This window comes from Pongo abelii, chromosome 13, assembly GCF_028885655.2.
Source record: "Pongo abelii isolate AG06213 chromosome 13, NHGRI_mPonAbe1-v2.0_pri, whole genome shotgun sequence".
Taxonomy (NCBI): domain Eukaryota; kingdom Metazoa; phylum Chordata; class Mammalia; order Primates; family Hominidae; genus Pongo; species Pongo abelii.
The window spans coordinates 100,958,170-100,973,688 of NC_071998.2; the positions used below are offsets into that span (position 1 = coordinate 100,958,170).

The following is a 15,519-nucleotide window of genomic DNA, read 5'->3' on the forward strand; positions in this document are numbered from 1 at the left end:
GCAAGAGAGAGAAACCATGAATGAGAGACATGATCTCTGCCCTTGGGGAGGGTGTAATGAAGTTCGTCAGTTTTGTGCTTTGTGGTTTCTTTCTATGCGTTATGTTTTTAAAGTCCTCTTCCATCCTAAAGTCAGACAGTCACTATATTTTCTCATATTTTCACTTTTTACATTGCCTGAGTCCATCTAGAAATTGTTTTGGTGGATGAAAAATTTTGTACTTTTTAACCATTGGAGGACAGCAATGACCACAAAAGGATTAAATCCTCTTTCCTTATAGACAAGTGGCCACAACTTGGCTATGTGATAATTCTAACATTAGCAGTGCAAAGAAGGGAAGTACAGTGTTGATTCTTCATGGGAGACTGATGGAGTTATAATAGACTTCTGTTCTTAAGGTAGCAAATTATCATTTTTTTAACCTGAAAAGATAGAGTAATAGTCTATGATAATGACAAATTACCCCAATATGTTTTTAAAACATTGCAATTATTAACAAAGTGGTAGATACTTTCTTTCATTTAAAACCCCCTTGGGCCCTAAAGATATAGCTAGCAAGAGGAAAAACTGTCAAAACTCTTATTAGTTGGTTGAGTTTATTTTCTGCTCACAATTGTATCATTTAAAACCCTGAGAAACTGTTTTTTGGAGAGCAATTTGTCCCTATTAGAGTTTTATGTGTTCAAATCCTTGACTTAGCAGTTCTGCTGGTAGAAATCCACCCTATATATGGAATCACAGAAGTACGTCTAAGAGGAACATAGAGGAAGATTCATTGCAGTCCTGTCTATAATTGCAAACAAAGCACTGAGAACCACCTAAATTATCTATTAGCAGCAGACTGGTAAAGTAAGTTAAGCTACATCTGTGAATCGCCATGCCGTAGTTGTAAAGAATGTGGTGGGATTCCATGTGCTGAATGAAATAGTAAAATCTCTAAGATACATCACGAAGTGGAGAAAGAAAGCTGAAGGGCAGGTCTTTTGTATTAAGAATAAAAGACCCCAACTTATAACATGTTGGTGTATCCATTTTTTCCTGTAGGATACATAAAGGACTAATAGGAATTGTTGCCTGAAGGAACAAAGCTGGTAGGGATGAGGTGAAGAGAGAGTCAAATGTTCATTTTATTCCTGTGTGGATGGTGTGAATTTTTCTACCCTGCACGTTTATTACTTTTATTTATATTTTGTAATGCTTACTCCATTTATCTAGGCAGGGAGGTTATAGACAATTGGTGTTTCCTTCTTTATACTTTTCTATATTAAAAAATGAACATAGATCAGAAATGTTCACCAGATACTGGCATCTAAGAAACAAACAAAAACATGATTTGTCAAAGTCAGAAAAGGAGTGTGTGTCTCTGTTTGGAATTATGCTAATTTCTTGGAGTTTGCGTTCCTTTGTTGTCATCAGAATGCTGCACATTGTGTTCTCTCTCTATTTTTGTGCACACTATTTTGTTTTGCATTTCCAACCACGACAGCTATGTTCAGTCGTGCCCCATCCCCTCCCCTGTTCTGTGGCCTGCGGTACTGAGAACCGCGAGCAGCCAATGGGACTGCTGCTTACTGTAAGGTCCATGCAGTGTCCACCCCCGCTTCCTGCCCTGAGACTGCCTCCAGGCCCGGCACGTCTTCCTAAGACAGGCCTATCAACCCAGTGGATCCTTCTGCCCCTTCCTCCTCCTGTCCTCCAAGTTCAGGGAGCCATATTCTGATATCCAGAGATCCTGGATTTAGAGCATCTCCTCCATTCTTGGTAAATTGAGAACCTTCCCAACCGCTGCCTCATCTGCAGTAGTTCCTTTCAGATGAAAAGTTCAGATGGGAGAGAAATATTTTGCATTTGCTCTTTTCATTAGACTATTCGATCCCCATGGAAAAGTCTTCTACAGGGATTGAAAGAAACGAATATATTGGTTCACCAGACATTGCTGAAGGTTCCAACACAGCCTTGACCTATTTTTGTTTGAAACTGAGAAATGCTCACAAATGTAAGAGGCCTCCTTTTTTTGGAGATTGGAGGGATTTGACATCAAGATGTTTTGCATTTTCAACAGCTCATTTGCTCTGGATGGCTTTTGGCAGATAAATGTGGAGGAGGTGGTGTAATAGGTTTCATGTGTCCTAAGTGGAATTCACTCAGAGCCAAAAGCTAGTAGCTCTGAACATGTCTCTTTTCATGGTAAAGTACTCTGGAGTGAGACTGTTTTAAGTTTCAACCCCTGTTTCGCCACTTCTTAGCTCAAGGGCACTTCCCTTACAGTAGCTAAGTTTTGGTTGTTTCATCCATAAAACGGAAGATATTAAAGTATCTACCTCAAAGTGTGATGAGGATTAAGTGAAAAACTGCAGGGCAGTTCTTACTATAATGCCTGACATAGCAAGGCATCAATAAACTCAGTTGCCATTATTATTCTTACCATTATGGTTTATGCCACTACCATCATTGGGATTATTAGGTTCAACCACTACACAACTGAATTGTTGTTGCATGAGTAAATTGCAGTTGTTTGGACAAAATCCTAAGCCAAAAACTTGGTGCTAGGTAGAAAGGAAGCACCTTCATTTATTAAGTCCCTGCACTCTACCAGGTGATGTGCTTAGTTCCATCTTTGCTGTATCTCATTTCAATCCTGCAGTAGCATTTTGCAGGTAGTTCTATTTCAGTACTTCAGAAGAGTTCCAATTGTTTGATGCTTACTAGCCACATGACCCTGTCTCTTTATCTTCCTGTGCCTCAGTTTTCTCCTCTGTAAAATGGGGATAATGATAGTACCTAACTCATTAGGTTGTTGTGAAGATTAAACATGTTAAATCACACAGAACAGTGCCTGGCACACAGTGACCACTATGTAAATGTTTGCTAGAATTACTTTATAACTCAGGAAGGGCATATGTGACAGTCTGGAACGTGTGAAGTCGTTGTTCTCCTTAGCACTGTGGAATGTTAGTGATGCTGGAGGAACCTTAGAGCTAAGCTGGCCCAACCTACTCATTTCACAGGCTGGGGATCCAAGGCCCAGAAACAATAAGGGACTTGTCTAAGTCACTCAGGGAGTTAGTGGCAGAGCCCCTACCTGATACGAGATCTCCTGACTCTGCTCACAAGACTTCATGGTGGGAATAAGGCAACACACGGAGAGGGATGAGATGGAGATCACATTCTTTGGGAGAGTTTGATTCTGTTATTCCTGGCATTTGGGACTTTTTCAGAGTCCTCTACCATTCTGCCTACCTGTACAGAAAGTGCTGGATTTTTCCACCACAAGGGGCTTATCAATGTGGTGTCATAAAGCAGGTCTGACTTTCTCATCAGAGCCCATATCAGACCACTTCCCTTCTTGGTCTTTAGAGGAAACCAAAGGGAAGCACTCCTAGCAAAGAATTTGATGTTATGACCATCTAAGCAAAAGTGTAGCTCTGTGGTTAAATAATTACTTAAAGGGTCACACTGTGGGCAGACCTTAAAAAATAGACTTAAGATATAACCCATATGGGCTATAAAGTATCTATAAAGGACCCTAAATGGAAACTCTGCTGTGTTGTGCATTTGACTTGGCACTAATAGGCCAGATATATTAACTGTTGGGTGAAATTAATGATAATATTGCATCTAAAGTCTATGGGATGTTTTGGGTGTTAAATTACCCCTTCTAAAAGCCAGTGTTGAGGCTCGAACTAATCAATGTCTTCTTTTTCTTTTAAAAGTTATCTTGACCATATTGTTTCTATTACAAATGAAACATGAAGGTAGAAAGTAGAATGATAAGTTACAAGAAGTGGAGAAGGGAGTGTGTGTAATGGAGGAAGAGAGAGGTTGGTTAATGGGTACAAATATACAGTTAGGTAGAAGGAATAAGATCTAAGGTTGGATAACACAGTAAGGTGACTTTAGTTAACAACAATATATTTTAGATTTTAAAATAGCTAGAAGAGAAGACTAAAAATGTTCCCAACACAAAGAAATGATAAATACACAAGATGGTGGATGTCCTAAACACCCTGGTTATTATACATCCTATGCATGTAACAAAATATTACATGTACCCAACAAATGTGTACAAATATCATATGTCAATAAAACATTTAAAAGCAAATAACTACAGAAAACAATACAAAGCTGGCAGTTCCCTCTTTTACAGATAGATGGCAAGCTCAAGTCCAAATAATCAGTTGAAGAAAAGAGAAGTTATATAAATGGAAATGCTGGTCCAAACTGAGGGATGAGGAATAAATAGAGTTGTGGAATTATCCACTTCACATGGTGATGTTGAAGGTTAAATGGGTACACGGCTAGGCAGAACAACGTAGAAAACCTACCTTACTTGTTCTTCTGACCAAGCCTTTTAAGGCTGTCATTTAAACTGGCTCTGAGTTCTGTTCCTTAGTTTTGTAGGATCAGAAAATCACATGCCAACTTAGCTTTCAGCTACTTATCTACAAACCCAAGTGTCTATGTATTTTTCAGTGGATGGACACTGCAGGGGTCTTAGCAAGTACCATCTCTCCATTTAGCTAACTACATAGGAAGCCTGAATAGAAATCAGGATTATGGTTGGTGATCTTGAAGATAGAGCCAGGAGAGTGAGTTTTAATATCTGATGGTGTTGAGATGAGATAACTGATCTCGAACAGGGATGTGTCTGCTGAGCAAACTCAGCATTACTTGTTAACTGGACAGGCGATTGGACATAGCTGAGTGAGCACCTCTTCAATTTTTTTTATGCTTCATTACTCAGGTTTTCAGTTTTTAGACAGACTATTTTTCTTTTTTTTTTTCCCCTCAGATGTATAAATAGCATTGAATCTGCAGTAGTGTTAAAAAGGTAATTATAACCCAACCATGCCTGAGATGACATTGTGATTTCTTAATAGAAAAAGCTTGTTGGGTCCCCACTTGCAAGTTGATTTTTCATAATTTAATTCTCGAAATGTCACCTTATTTCTTGGTGTAACCCAGATAAAACCTAGGTACCCTGGCAATCCAGTTTCAGCATGAAGTTATATTCAAAGAAACACAGGCTAGTTGGCCGAAGTAATTTCAGTATCCTTACTGGAATCTTCTGGAGAACATCAGAGGGGATTCATGTTATAAGCCACAGTAAAATATCTCAAGGTTCTCTTTTCCTGATTTCCTGGCCTTAATTTCTCAGCCTTTTCGTTTTAAACTCTTGAACTTTAAACTGTCTCTGACCCCTTTCAGTGCTTTACTTCTTCATCTCTTCTTTCCTTTTCTCGATCATTTTTCCCCCTAAATAGCATCCCCCACCTATTCCCTTTCCAAGTGCAACTATATAAAACAGTCTGTTTCTCGCAGTTTTTCAGTACTTTACCTCTTTCTATTATTCTTCATTGCAAAAGCCTAGGAACCCGCTGGCAAAAAGTCACTTAAAAGGTTTGGGGCAAGGGCACAAGATTCCCTTTAGCTCACATGGAAGGAAGTCAAAGCTGAATTATCTTCATCTAGCAATAGAAAGAATAAAGATTGCAACGTTTACAATTTAATATATTCTCTTTACCCTCCTCTTGTCTAAATTCTGTGACCTCATGATGGCAACAGGGCCTTGAGTAGGTCTTCTGGTCGCTTCCCACTGCTATGCCCTGGGGCGCGAGGTATCAGCGCAAGCTAGAATGGGGGTTCAGTAGAGGAAAGGAAACACCCTATTTCTGCTTCTGACTACCTTCCCTGCTTAGCTTCTTTCCCTGTCTCCCTGTTTCTCACACACTCAGTTGGGACACCCACCTTGTCCACAGCCACAGCCTGGCATCCCCTAGTGCTCCAGTTGCAGCACAGTAAGCAGGAGAGAAGAGGGAGTCTCAAGGAGCAAAAAGGTGGAAATAGGCTTTCCTAACAACAGGTACTTACCATATCTGTCTTCTTATCATATTTATTGAACAGAATGTGCTTCATTCTCTACGGGTGCTCTTTAACAATAGTTTACGTGTTCATCATGTTATAATCCTTCCAGAAAATACTTGCCAGGAAAATATATAATTTATAGAAAGCAAATGAAAGTGGCTTGTTAGCCTTCCCAGATAGTGGAGGAATCTGGAAGTCTTTCTAATGGATTGAGATCACGTCATTCCAGATGTCTCTTGAGGCACACTGCCCCGAATGGTTGCTACTGTCAGCTCATTATGCTTTTCCCTGGAATTTCCACTTCCCCCAGCCTTTCTCCCCAGAATAAGCTTTCCATGATTCTTTCCCAGAATTAGCCTTTTCAACTCTTTCCTCATATGCATAGCAACAATAATTTATTTCATGTGGGTTAATGTCTTTAGCATTAGGACACTTCTGGTTTTATGGACTGATGGCCAATGTGTTTTTAATAATGTATTTTGCTTCTATTGAAGTCATGAGTACAAATTCGTAATTCATTTGAATGAGGGATATGGACAAACAGGAACACAAATAGAAGAGAGAAAAAAGAGGATAGTACACTCAGAGATACTCAGTAATCATAAATTACATGTATTCATCATGCAATATTCTAGGCTTTAGAGATGTGTCAGCCAAGATCCTTGTCCTCAAGGAGCCCATAGTTTGTTAGAGAAAGAAGATGTGTAAATAGTTAAGTATATAAAGTGCTACAGTGCTTGAGGTCTAATGTAGAAAAATCCACAGCCTGTGGGGAGGGAAGAGAAAGGAGGGAGTGATGCAATCTATTTGGAGGGAACAGAAAACTCTTCTGTATTTGTCAGTACTCTTTGAGTTGTAAGTGGTAGAAACATCACTCAAACTAGCTTAAGAAAATGGGAGATTTATTAGTGTATATAATTTAGGAAGCCTGGGGATGGTTCTGGCTTCATGCATGACTAGATCTGGGACTCAAACAATGTAGTGGGACCCTTTTTTCTCTTTCAACTCTGCCTCCTTCTGCATGTTGACTTTATTTTCTTCAATGTAGATGCATTTCTTTTTGTGACTTGGAAAAATTGCTACTCAGAAGTACATCATCTCAGCTTAATCCTAGTGGTATGTTTTTTCACTTCTCTCTCGGTATCCATGTGTCTGTCCCTAGAAATATCTCTAACTGGTGTTTCTCAGTTCACTTAGCTATCCCTTGGATCAATAGCTATTGCAAAGAAACAAGGTAGCATGATTGGCCTAACCTGGCTCACAAACAAGTCCTAGTGTCAGGAATGAGCAAACCATGACTGGCATTTCTGCCAGAGCCATTTACAATGAGGGTAGATGTGTTTCCCCAAAGGAAAGAATACTAGGCAGATCAAAATTGACAGATGTTCATTAAAGCTTCATGGATATTTAAACTGTGCCATCATAGATTAATTGTTTTTTGTCAAATGAAGCAGCAATGGACATCGATTATTGTTACGGGAAGCAATAAGAGCAAAACTAAGAGGACATGAACCAGCCTAGAAGATCAGGAGACTGTAAGTAGTCTTTGAGGTTGGATCATGGTTGGGGGCCATGGCTTGAGATGAAGCTGTGAAATAGGAGCCTCCCTGTCTACGCTAGGGAACCTGCTCTTTGCACTGTAGACAATGGGGAGACATTCTTGGTTTTAGGCAAGGGTCGGAGGTGGTCAGATTTCCATTTTAGAATATCACTCTGGCAGCAGTGTGGAGATTGAGTTGGAGAAGCCAAGAATGGATGCAGGGAGACTAATAAGAAAACCACTACAGTAATCCAGCTGGAGATAAGTTCTGTGGTGTGCTAAAGATGCTAATATGGAATAGTCTGCATGTCCAGGTAGGAGATAAAGGAAGGAGTGTTAAGGCAATACTCAAGGTTATAGTGGGGAAGCAAAAGATGTGGAAAAAGATGTGGAAACTGGCCAGCAGAATCAACATGACTTGGTCTTTCAAGAAAGTAAGTGTCTAGGATGACTTAGATTTCTGACTTGAGTAGTGTCATTTGCTGAGATGAAACATAGAAGAAGGAACAGGTGTGAAGGTAGAGGGTGGGGAATTTCTTGAGATGGTGATTGCATGTGTTTGAGTTTGGGGGAGTGACTATGAATAGTTGGCAGTTCACTATAGGGATCTGCAGCTCAAAGGAGAGGTAGAGTTGTAGAGTTGGTGAGAATGAAGGGCCCAAGAGTTACTGGTTTTGTCCTGGTTAAGGGAAAGAGAAATCTGGAAACCAGTGGGCTAGCCAGGTGAGGAGCACAGCTCAGACCTCAGCCATCAAACAAGTGTCAGAAACTGCAAGTGAGTTCCTTAATGGTGTCCTATGCGAACTTGTTGTCGTTTGACTCATATCTAATTCTGAGCATAGGCTGGTTGCCTCTTGTCCACCTAGAAGTGACTTTAAGACCATCACTATGGGCCGGGTTCGGTGGCTCACACTTATAATTCCAGCACTTTGGGAGACTGAGGTGGGCGGATCACCTGAGGTCAGGAATTCGAGATCAGCCTGGCCAACATGGCAAAACCCCATCTCTACTAAAAATACAAATACTAGCCAAGCGTGGTGGCACACACCTGTAATCCCAGCTACTCGGGAGGCTGACACAGGAAAATCGCTTGAACTCAGGAAGCAGAGGTTGCAGTGAGCTGAGACTGTGACAACAGAATGAGACTCTGTCTCAAGAAAAAAAAAAAATCACGTGAAAGGGAGCTCAGCTAGTCAAAGAATCCTGCAATAGCTATGGATGCACAGTGGGTCCTTGTCATGGGGCCAGGCCCAGGGTCATCAGTCAGAATGCAGTTGTAAACATGCTAATGCCGCTGCCTGGTTGTATGTGCTAACAACTGCTTAGTTCCAAATTCTAACCCAATAAGGAATTTCCTCAGGGGAAATGTATGACTACAGCACAAATGGGCTCAGCCTTACTGCTTTCCCACTGTTACCCCTTCCTGCACCAGCGCTCTTCTGGTCTGTGTGACTAAAAGCCAAAACACTGCTTTGCCTAACCCCCCAGATCCTATTAGTCTTGAGTCTCATCAATTCTGTTTCTTGCATTTGTCCTTTTCTTTCCATTCTGATTGGTACAACTCTAAGCTAGGAGGCTTGTTAGTTCATCCATCCTCACTGAACAACCAGGTGAATGGAACATCCTCCTAAGGCACTTAAATGATATTTGAATCCACAGGTCAGCAAACTAGGACCTGTGGGCCAAATCTGGCCCACTACCTGTGTTTGCAAATAAAGTTTTATTAGAACACAGCCACACTCATTCATTTAAATATTGTCCAGGACTGCTTTTGAACTACAATGGTAGCATTCAGTAGTTGCGACAGAGACTATATGTCCCACAAAATCCAAAATATTTACTTTTGTTTTATAGGAAAAGTGTATCAGCCCCTATTAATCCATGTTATATATGAATGCCAGATTAATGTTCCTAACATGTCATTTCACCGTATCATTCTATAGCTTAGAACCCTGCAATGACATTGCATTGTCCATGCTATAAAATCTAAACTTCATGGCCCTCCATGGTATAGTCCTAGCCAATCTTTTGGGTCATTGGTCTCTGTTCCTAAAGGCAAGCCCTACAACCAGTTAGATTTTCCTCCTCATTGTCCCTGGAATATGCAGTGCATTTCTACCCTTGTTCACCTAGTTCCTTTTGCCTGGAATGTGTTGCCCATTTGTATCTACCTAAATCCTACTCATTCCTTTTTTTTTTTTTTTTTTTTTGAGACAGAGTCTCACTCTGTCGCCCAGGCTGGAGTGCAGTGGTGTGATCTTGGCTCACGGCAACCTCCACCCCCTGGGTTCAAGTGATTCTCCTGCCTTAGCCTCCCAAGTATCTGGGATTACAGGCATGCACCACCACACCTGGCCAATTTTTATATTTTTAGTATAGATGGGGTTTTGCCATGTTGGCTAGGCTAGTCTCAAACTCGTGACCTCAGGCGATCCACCCGCCTCAGCCTCCCAAAGTGCTGGGATTACAGGTGTGAGCCACTGTGTGCCCGGCCCTAAATCCTACCCATTCTTAAAGGACTAACTTGAACTCTACATCCTTCATGACCATGTCAGTTACAGTGATCACCAGTGAGCCTGCTGCTTGAGCATGTAAAGGTCCACTGCCCGTACCGCCTGGTAAGGTTTCTTCTGCTCAGAGAATGGTTCACCAATATGATGACGGGCAACTCTGGAGTGAGGACTTTCTGATGGAACAAAGTCACAGCTGTGGGAAAGCCTGGGAATGGTTTGGAAATGACAAGACATGTAATGAGAACACATGACACTCAATTAATATTTGTGGAAATCTTGAGTCATCAGCCTCTCATATCTATGACATACATCTTGGTTCTGTATTTAAATGTAGGACAACACATATCTTGATAGCCAGTGGGAATGACTGACAAAGTCCGGTAAGTTTACTCTTGAGAGATTCTAGAATGTAGAGATAGCAGCTGGACCGGGAAGCCCTAGCTTTATCATGTGCCATCTCTCAGATGCTGGATGTGGGCTGTTCCCACTGTGCCTCACTTTTCCCATCTACTGTCATATATTATATGGTCTTGCACACACTCTGGGATTAAGTAACATCAATTATGCACCATTGATTGGAGTTCTTTGGTAAATGGTACTACATTCCTAAAATATTCATGCGTCTTACTTTGTCAGGGAGATTATATCCCTGACTTAGATATCATATTCTAGTGGCTTAAGATTATGAGCTAATATTTTGTAAGGTCTGGGCATTGCACAGAAAACCTTGGTTGTAATACACATTATTATTACATTGATTTGAATAGCAATGGTACAATCATAGCCCTGGAAACATAGCAACTACATAAAATAAAAGCTTCCATTAACACCGAGCACAGCAGCCAGGCTTCCGCATTGTTGTTGTCCCTAGGATTTGGCTGTTGTATTGTCAAATGCCATTATGTCTTGTCTAATAAGTTTCTCCCTGCATATGTGAGTAAACGAAAATGCTCCAGTATAGTAAATGTCTCAGCAAACCACTCCTGTGTGTTTTGGAAACAGAACACTAACAAGGAAACTTCATGAGAGCAGACCCTTCTGTTCTCATGAATCACATTCATATGATGTTTATTGTCCACATTGGAGAAGTATAGAGAAGAAAAATATGAAGGGTACACTCTAATGGAAAGGTTATAGTGGAAATGCAAGGAAAATATATCCCTTTACAACCAGCTTCTAGGCATTACCTAGAAGTAAACTTATGACAATAAGACTAACAGCAAATAACATTGAGCACTTACTCTGTGCCAGGTATTGTTCTAGGCCTTTGACGTTACATCATCTCATTTAATCCACTCCACAACCAAGTGGTTTGGGTGCAGTTATTATCTCCACTTTATGTACGAGAAGACCAAGCCCCAGGGAGGTAGAAGAACTTGTCAGAAGTCAGACAGGTAGTGAGTGGTAGGGCTGGGAGTTGGACCTGGACAGACAGATTCCAGATTTCATATTTATCATAACCTCAGCTGCCCCACCCACATGAAATGCTACCCCAAGGCTAGTGGCAGCAAAGATAACCCATTTCATTTGCATTGTTTGGTATGTCCAACTGGGTGATTTGTCCGACAAAATTTGAAACAACGTCTGCTTATTTATGTCTATGATTTTGATCAAATAAATCTCACCCAGAATTTCCCACTGTTTTATTCTATGGTATTTGCAGTTTGTAAGAACCTCTGTCTTTTGGATTGAGACATTTTTATTCTTTGCGTCCAAATTAACACTGCACAGAACATGGTTCTCTGTGTGTGTGTGTGTGTGTGTGTGTGTGTGTGTGTATGTGTGTGTGTCTCTGTGTGTGTGTGTGTGTAGAAACCGTCTTTTCTTTTGGATTAAATTCTTGCAGCCTGGCTGAGTGAGGAGAATTTCTCCCACTCTTTGAGCCTACAGCAGACATGTTAGGAGAATGCTGCTGCTTGCAACACACCCAGAGACGGTGGGGCAGGTGACACTGCGTGTGTGCCCGGTGTCTCTGGAAGTGTCTGTACAGATGTGTGCTGCTGCTGCTGCTGCTTTCTGCCTTAAAATTTCTGGAGCCAACACCCACCCACTCTTACAGCCTCTCTGTCTTTATTTTCAAGGAAAAAAGAAAGAGGCAGACTGAAATAGAAGGCAAGCGACAACAGCTTGACGAGCAGATACTTCTGCTGCAGCATTCCAAGGTAAGCGGCTGATCCCAGGAACCTATTCCATTATTAGACATGCAGATCACACTCCGGAGAGCTGGGCAGTGCCTGCCCTGCCGTGAAGGCACTGCCGCCAACCAAACCAGCCTTTTTCATTCAATCAGGAAACCATCTCTTGGCTTTTCTTGTGAATTTCTCAAATTCAGGGCATTATTACAGCATTCCAATTTCTGCAAGCATAAGATTACAGTGTGCATGTGGACAGGGTGGAGGGTTTGTGCATGTGAAGTGTGGTGGCTATATATAGAAATTGGATGAGAATACTTCACAGGATGGGTGAGGCAGCATTTCAGGATTGTTTCTCCCATGCATAGGTGCTGGGTGTGTTTGCTCAGAGACCCCAAAAGATATATTTCACAGAATGTTCTTTTTATTCACTTAAAAATGTTAGTATTTCCTTTCTTGATATGGAGAAAAGGGAGATTAAACAATGTGATGTGATAAAAGAACAACACTGTGTATTTCAGATTATTCATTTATTTTATTTGTACTTTAACAATTTTGAAAGTGTTCTGTGAGAACAAGCGGTTGGTCAAAGATGGCTTTGAAATGATTTGACTCAGACGGGTCTCCATGGTACCATCTAAAAAGAGAGAGAGGGAAAGAGAGACAGCATACAAGAGCTGTTTATTTTTTCTTTAAAACATGATGCACTTAAGCATCGTAATTGATTACAGCTCAGGAGAAAGCTCTGTCACTGTCAAAAGGAACCCACTGGTTGCAGAATGTTGCTTTTCACATGTTAGAGAATAATGTGACCACATTCCAATGGCCAGCCGGGAGTTGCTGCTTGCCTTTGACTGCTCCTGGGCTTTTTGGCAGGAAAACCTTCTCCTGCTTACCTCATGTTGCTGTAGCATTGCCTGCACAGAGCTGCATTGCTCAGAGGGCTGGGTGGGAAGGTGGTGCTGACTTTTGGGGTGATGCTCGGTATGAATTATCTGGATTTTTTTCAACAAGATAAACCTTTATGGCTACTTTTCCTATCCATTTCTAGAAAACAGGATTGTGCTAAATGAATACCCAAAATGAGAACCATCAGCAAGCGAGTTACTGATTGAAAATAGCAGCATGACCTATATCTGCTTAGCATGTTTATCAGTTTTTGCCATTTACCTTAACCAGAGAAATGTGCTTAAAAGGAAGAAAAGCAGCATGATACTGAGGATATTGCCTGTTTCTCTCTGTTCATCATATAAATTCATTGACAGATCTTTCTTTGTAGGAGCTTGCTCTGTATCCCCGGTGCTGTTGCTCTTTCCCCACAACATTCCTGAGGGAGGATGGAGGGCTAAAATTAGTATCCTCTTCTCACAGAGAGGGGGCCTTAAAAACACCTAATAGAACTGAATGAATTGTTCAAGGTCAATCTGGACAGAGCTAGGTCTCTGGCTCAGAGAACAGTCCATTCAGTATGGTGCTTGTGAGAGACCAACATGTACTAAAACCTCAGTGAATTTCTGGTTAAAGGTGAAATTTTAAATAAGAGGACCAAATGAAAAAAGAGAGGCTGCTTTGGGCTAGACAGCCTCACTTTAAGCTCAATGTAGTTCTTTGCTTTTGTATTCCCTGAATCCAGTCAGGGAATAAACATATGTCAAAACATCAGGGATTTTTTTTTTTTTGGTCTCCCTTCTCATGATCCTGGATGCCAAATAAGATACCAAGGGCTCATTTATTGCTGATGTGCAGTGCAGTATTAGTATATTCTGTTCATATTACATCTATTCATTTTTTGTTTGTTTGAGACGGAGTCTCGCTCTGTCGCTCAGGCTGGAGTGCAGTGGCATGATTTCGGCTCACTGCGAGCTCCGCCTCCCAGGTTCACGCCATTCTCCTGCCTCAGCCTCCTGAGTAGCTGGGACTACAGATGCCTGCCACCATGCCCAGCTAATTTTTTTTTTTGGTATTTTTAGTAGAGATGGGGTTTCACCATGTTAGCCAGGATGGTCTCGATCTCCTGACGTCATGATCTGCCTGCCTTGGCCTCCCAAAGTGCTGGGATTGCATATTCATTTTTCATCTATGCATCCATTCATCCATCTTTCCATCCATCCATCCATCCATCCATCCATTCATCCATCCATCCAATCAACAGAAACAACAGTAGAAATGAACTTGGTCTTGTATGGGGAAGCAGTGAGGTTTTTCTCAAGGACTTGGAAACAAGGGAATCAGCTAGTTCTTTATGGCTATCTTGGTAACATTATCGCACAGTTGATGAGATTGGCTATCTGAGGGAACACCCAACACTCGCACCATGGCAACCTTGCTATTGCAGGGCAGGAGGTGGGTGAGGTGGGGAGGACTGGAGGTGATGGTAACTTACTAAGTGGAGGCGAGTGCATTGTATGTCTCTCTCTGGGAAAGGCTTGTGTGGACAGAATGAGGGTGAGTTATTTGCCTTGAATACTGAAAAAGGAAAGCTCAGAGGTTCCAAAGGTGGCAGTGGTTGTCTAGTGCTACCTGCAGAGAGACCCCCAGCTTTGGGAGGTCCTGAATTTCTGTATGCTGGTGAGGTGGGGTCAGTGGTAAGGTGAGGAGGGTCCTCAGGCCACAGTGAGGCCCAAGTGAAACTTCCCTCAGGACCTTGCCTCTCTTTGTTCTGAATTCATCCTCCCTATAATTATTCAGTTATTTTGATATGAGGAAAGGGTTGCCTGATTGAAGGATATGATCACTTTCGGCACTAGGAAGGAATATGTTTCACTTTAAATCAATAAACTGGTGACTGAACTTGAATAGCATGAGACTTTTTCCCTGTAATCATCTAGTTTGCAGCCTAGTGGCCTCGCCCCTAGATGGAAGTACATTTGTGGAGGTTATATTTTCTTCTCTGTGAGCCTCTCCAAGGAGTCAGCCAGTTTTCTTCTGGTAGCCTGTTAGCCACCGTCAGTAACAGTCACCATTTTTTTGAGTGCCTAACACGTGCCTGATACTTTAAACACGTACCCTCAATAATGACCACAAGACAGTTATTACTCTCTTTGTCTTACAGGTATGGGAACAAACTCATGAGGTCAAGTGATTTGCCCAAGACCATAGAGACTCTAAGTGAGGGAGCCTGAGAGAAACTCCTGGGCTATCTGCTTTCAAAGACCGAGCTCTTTCCAGGCCACTGTTCTCTTTGAAAGAAATGTTTCCTTTGGAATAATTCATCTAGTGAGATGCCAGTTACCATCATTGCTGTCTCTCTTACTCTAAATATATTGTGATGGACTCCAGAAAATTTAGATCGTGTGGAGACATGTCACAGTGATTACTGAAGTTCCTTGAAGTAGAGAATATTAGGAAATATGTCAGTAATCAATATTTGTTTCACTAATTTGCAAAATCCTAGATACTCTCTAGGAAAAAAAATTCTCCTTGCATTAGAGTTAGTTGTCATGTTTATAAGATATAACTTTCATATTCT

At 41.4% G+C, this 15,519-nt stretch overlaps 1 protein-coding gene across 6 annotated transcripts in view; it reads left to right on the forward strand.

Moving 5' to 3' along the window:
* The window catches only part of PALM2AKAP2 (PALM2 and AKAP2 fusion), a 546,014-nt gene that overhangs the window by 228,031 nt on the left and 302,464 nt on the right, over positions 1–15,519 (forward strand). For all 6 annotated transcript variants that reach the window (NM_001204125.2, XM_054519582.2, XM_054519580.2 and 3 more), the window contains 1 exon segment: positions 12,000–12,080. In NM_001204125.2, the coding sequence (NP_001191054.1) occupies positions 12,000–12,080 (81 nt within the window).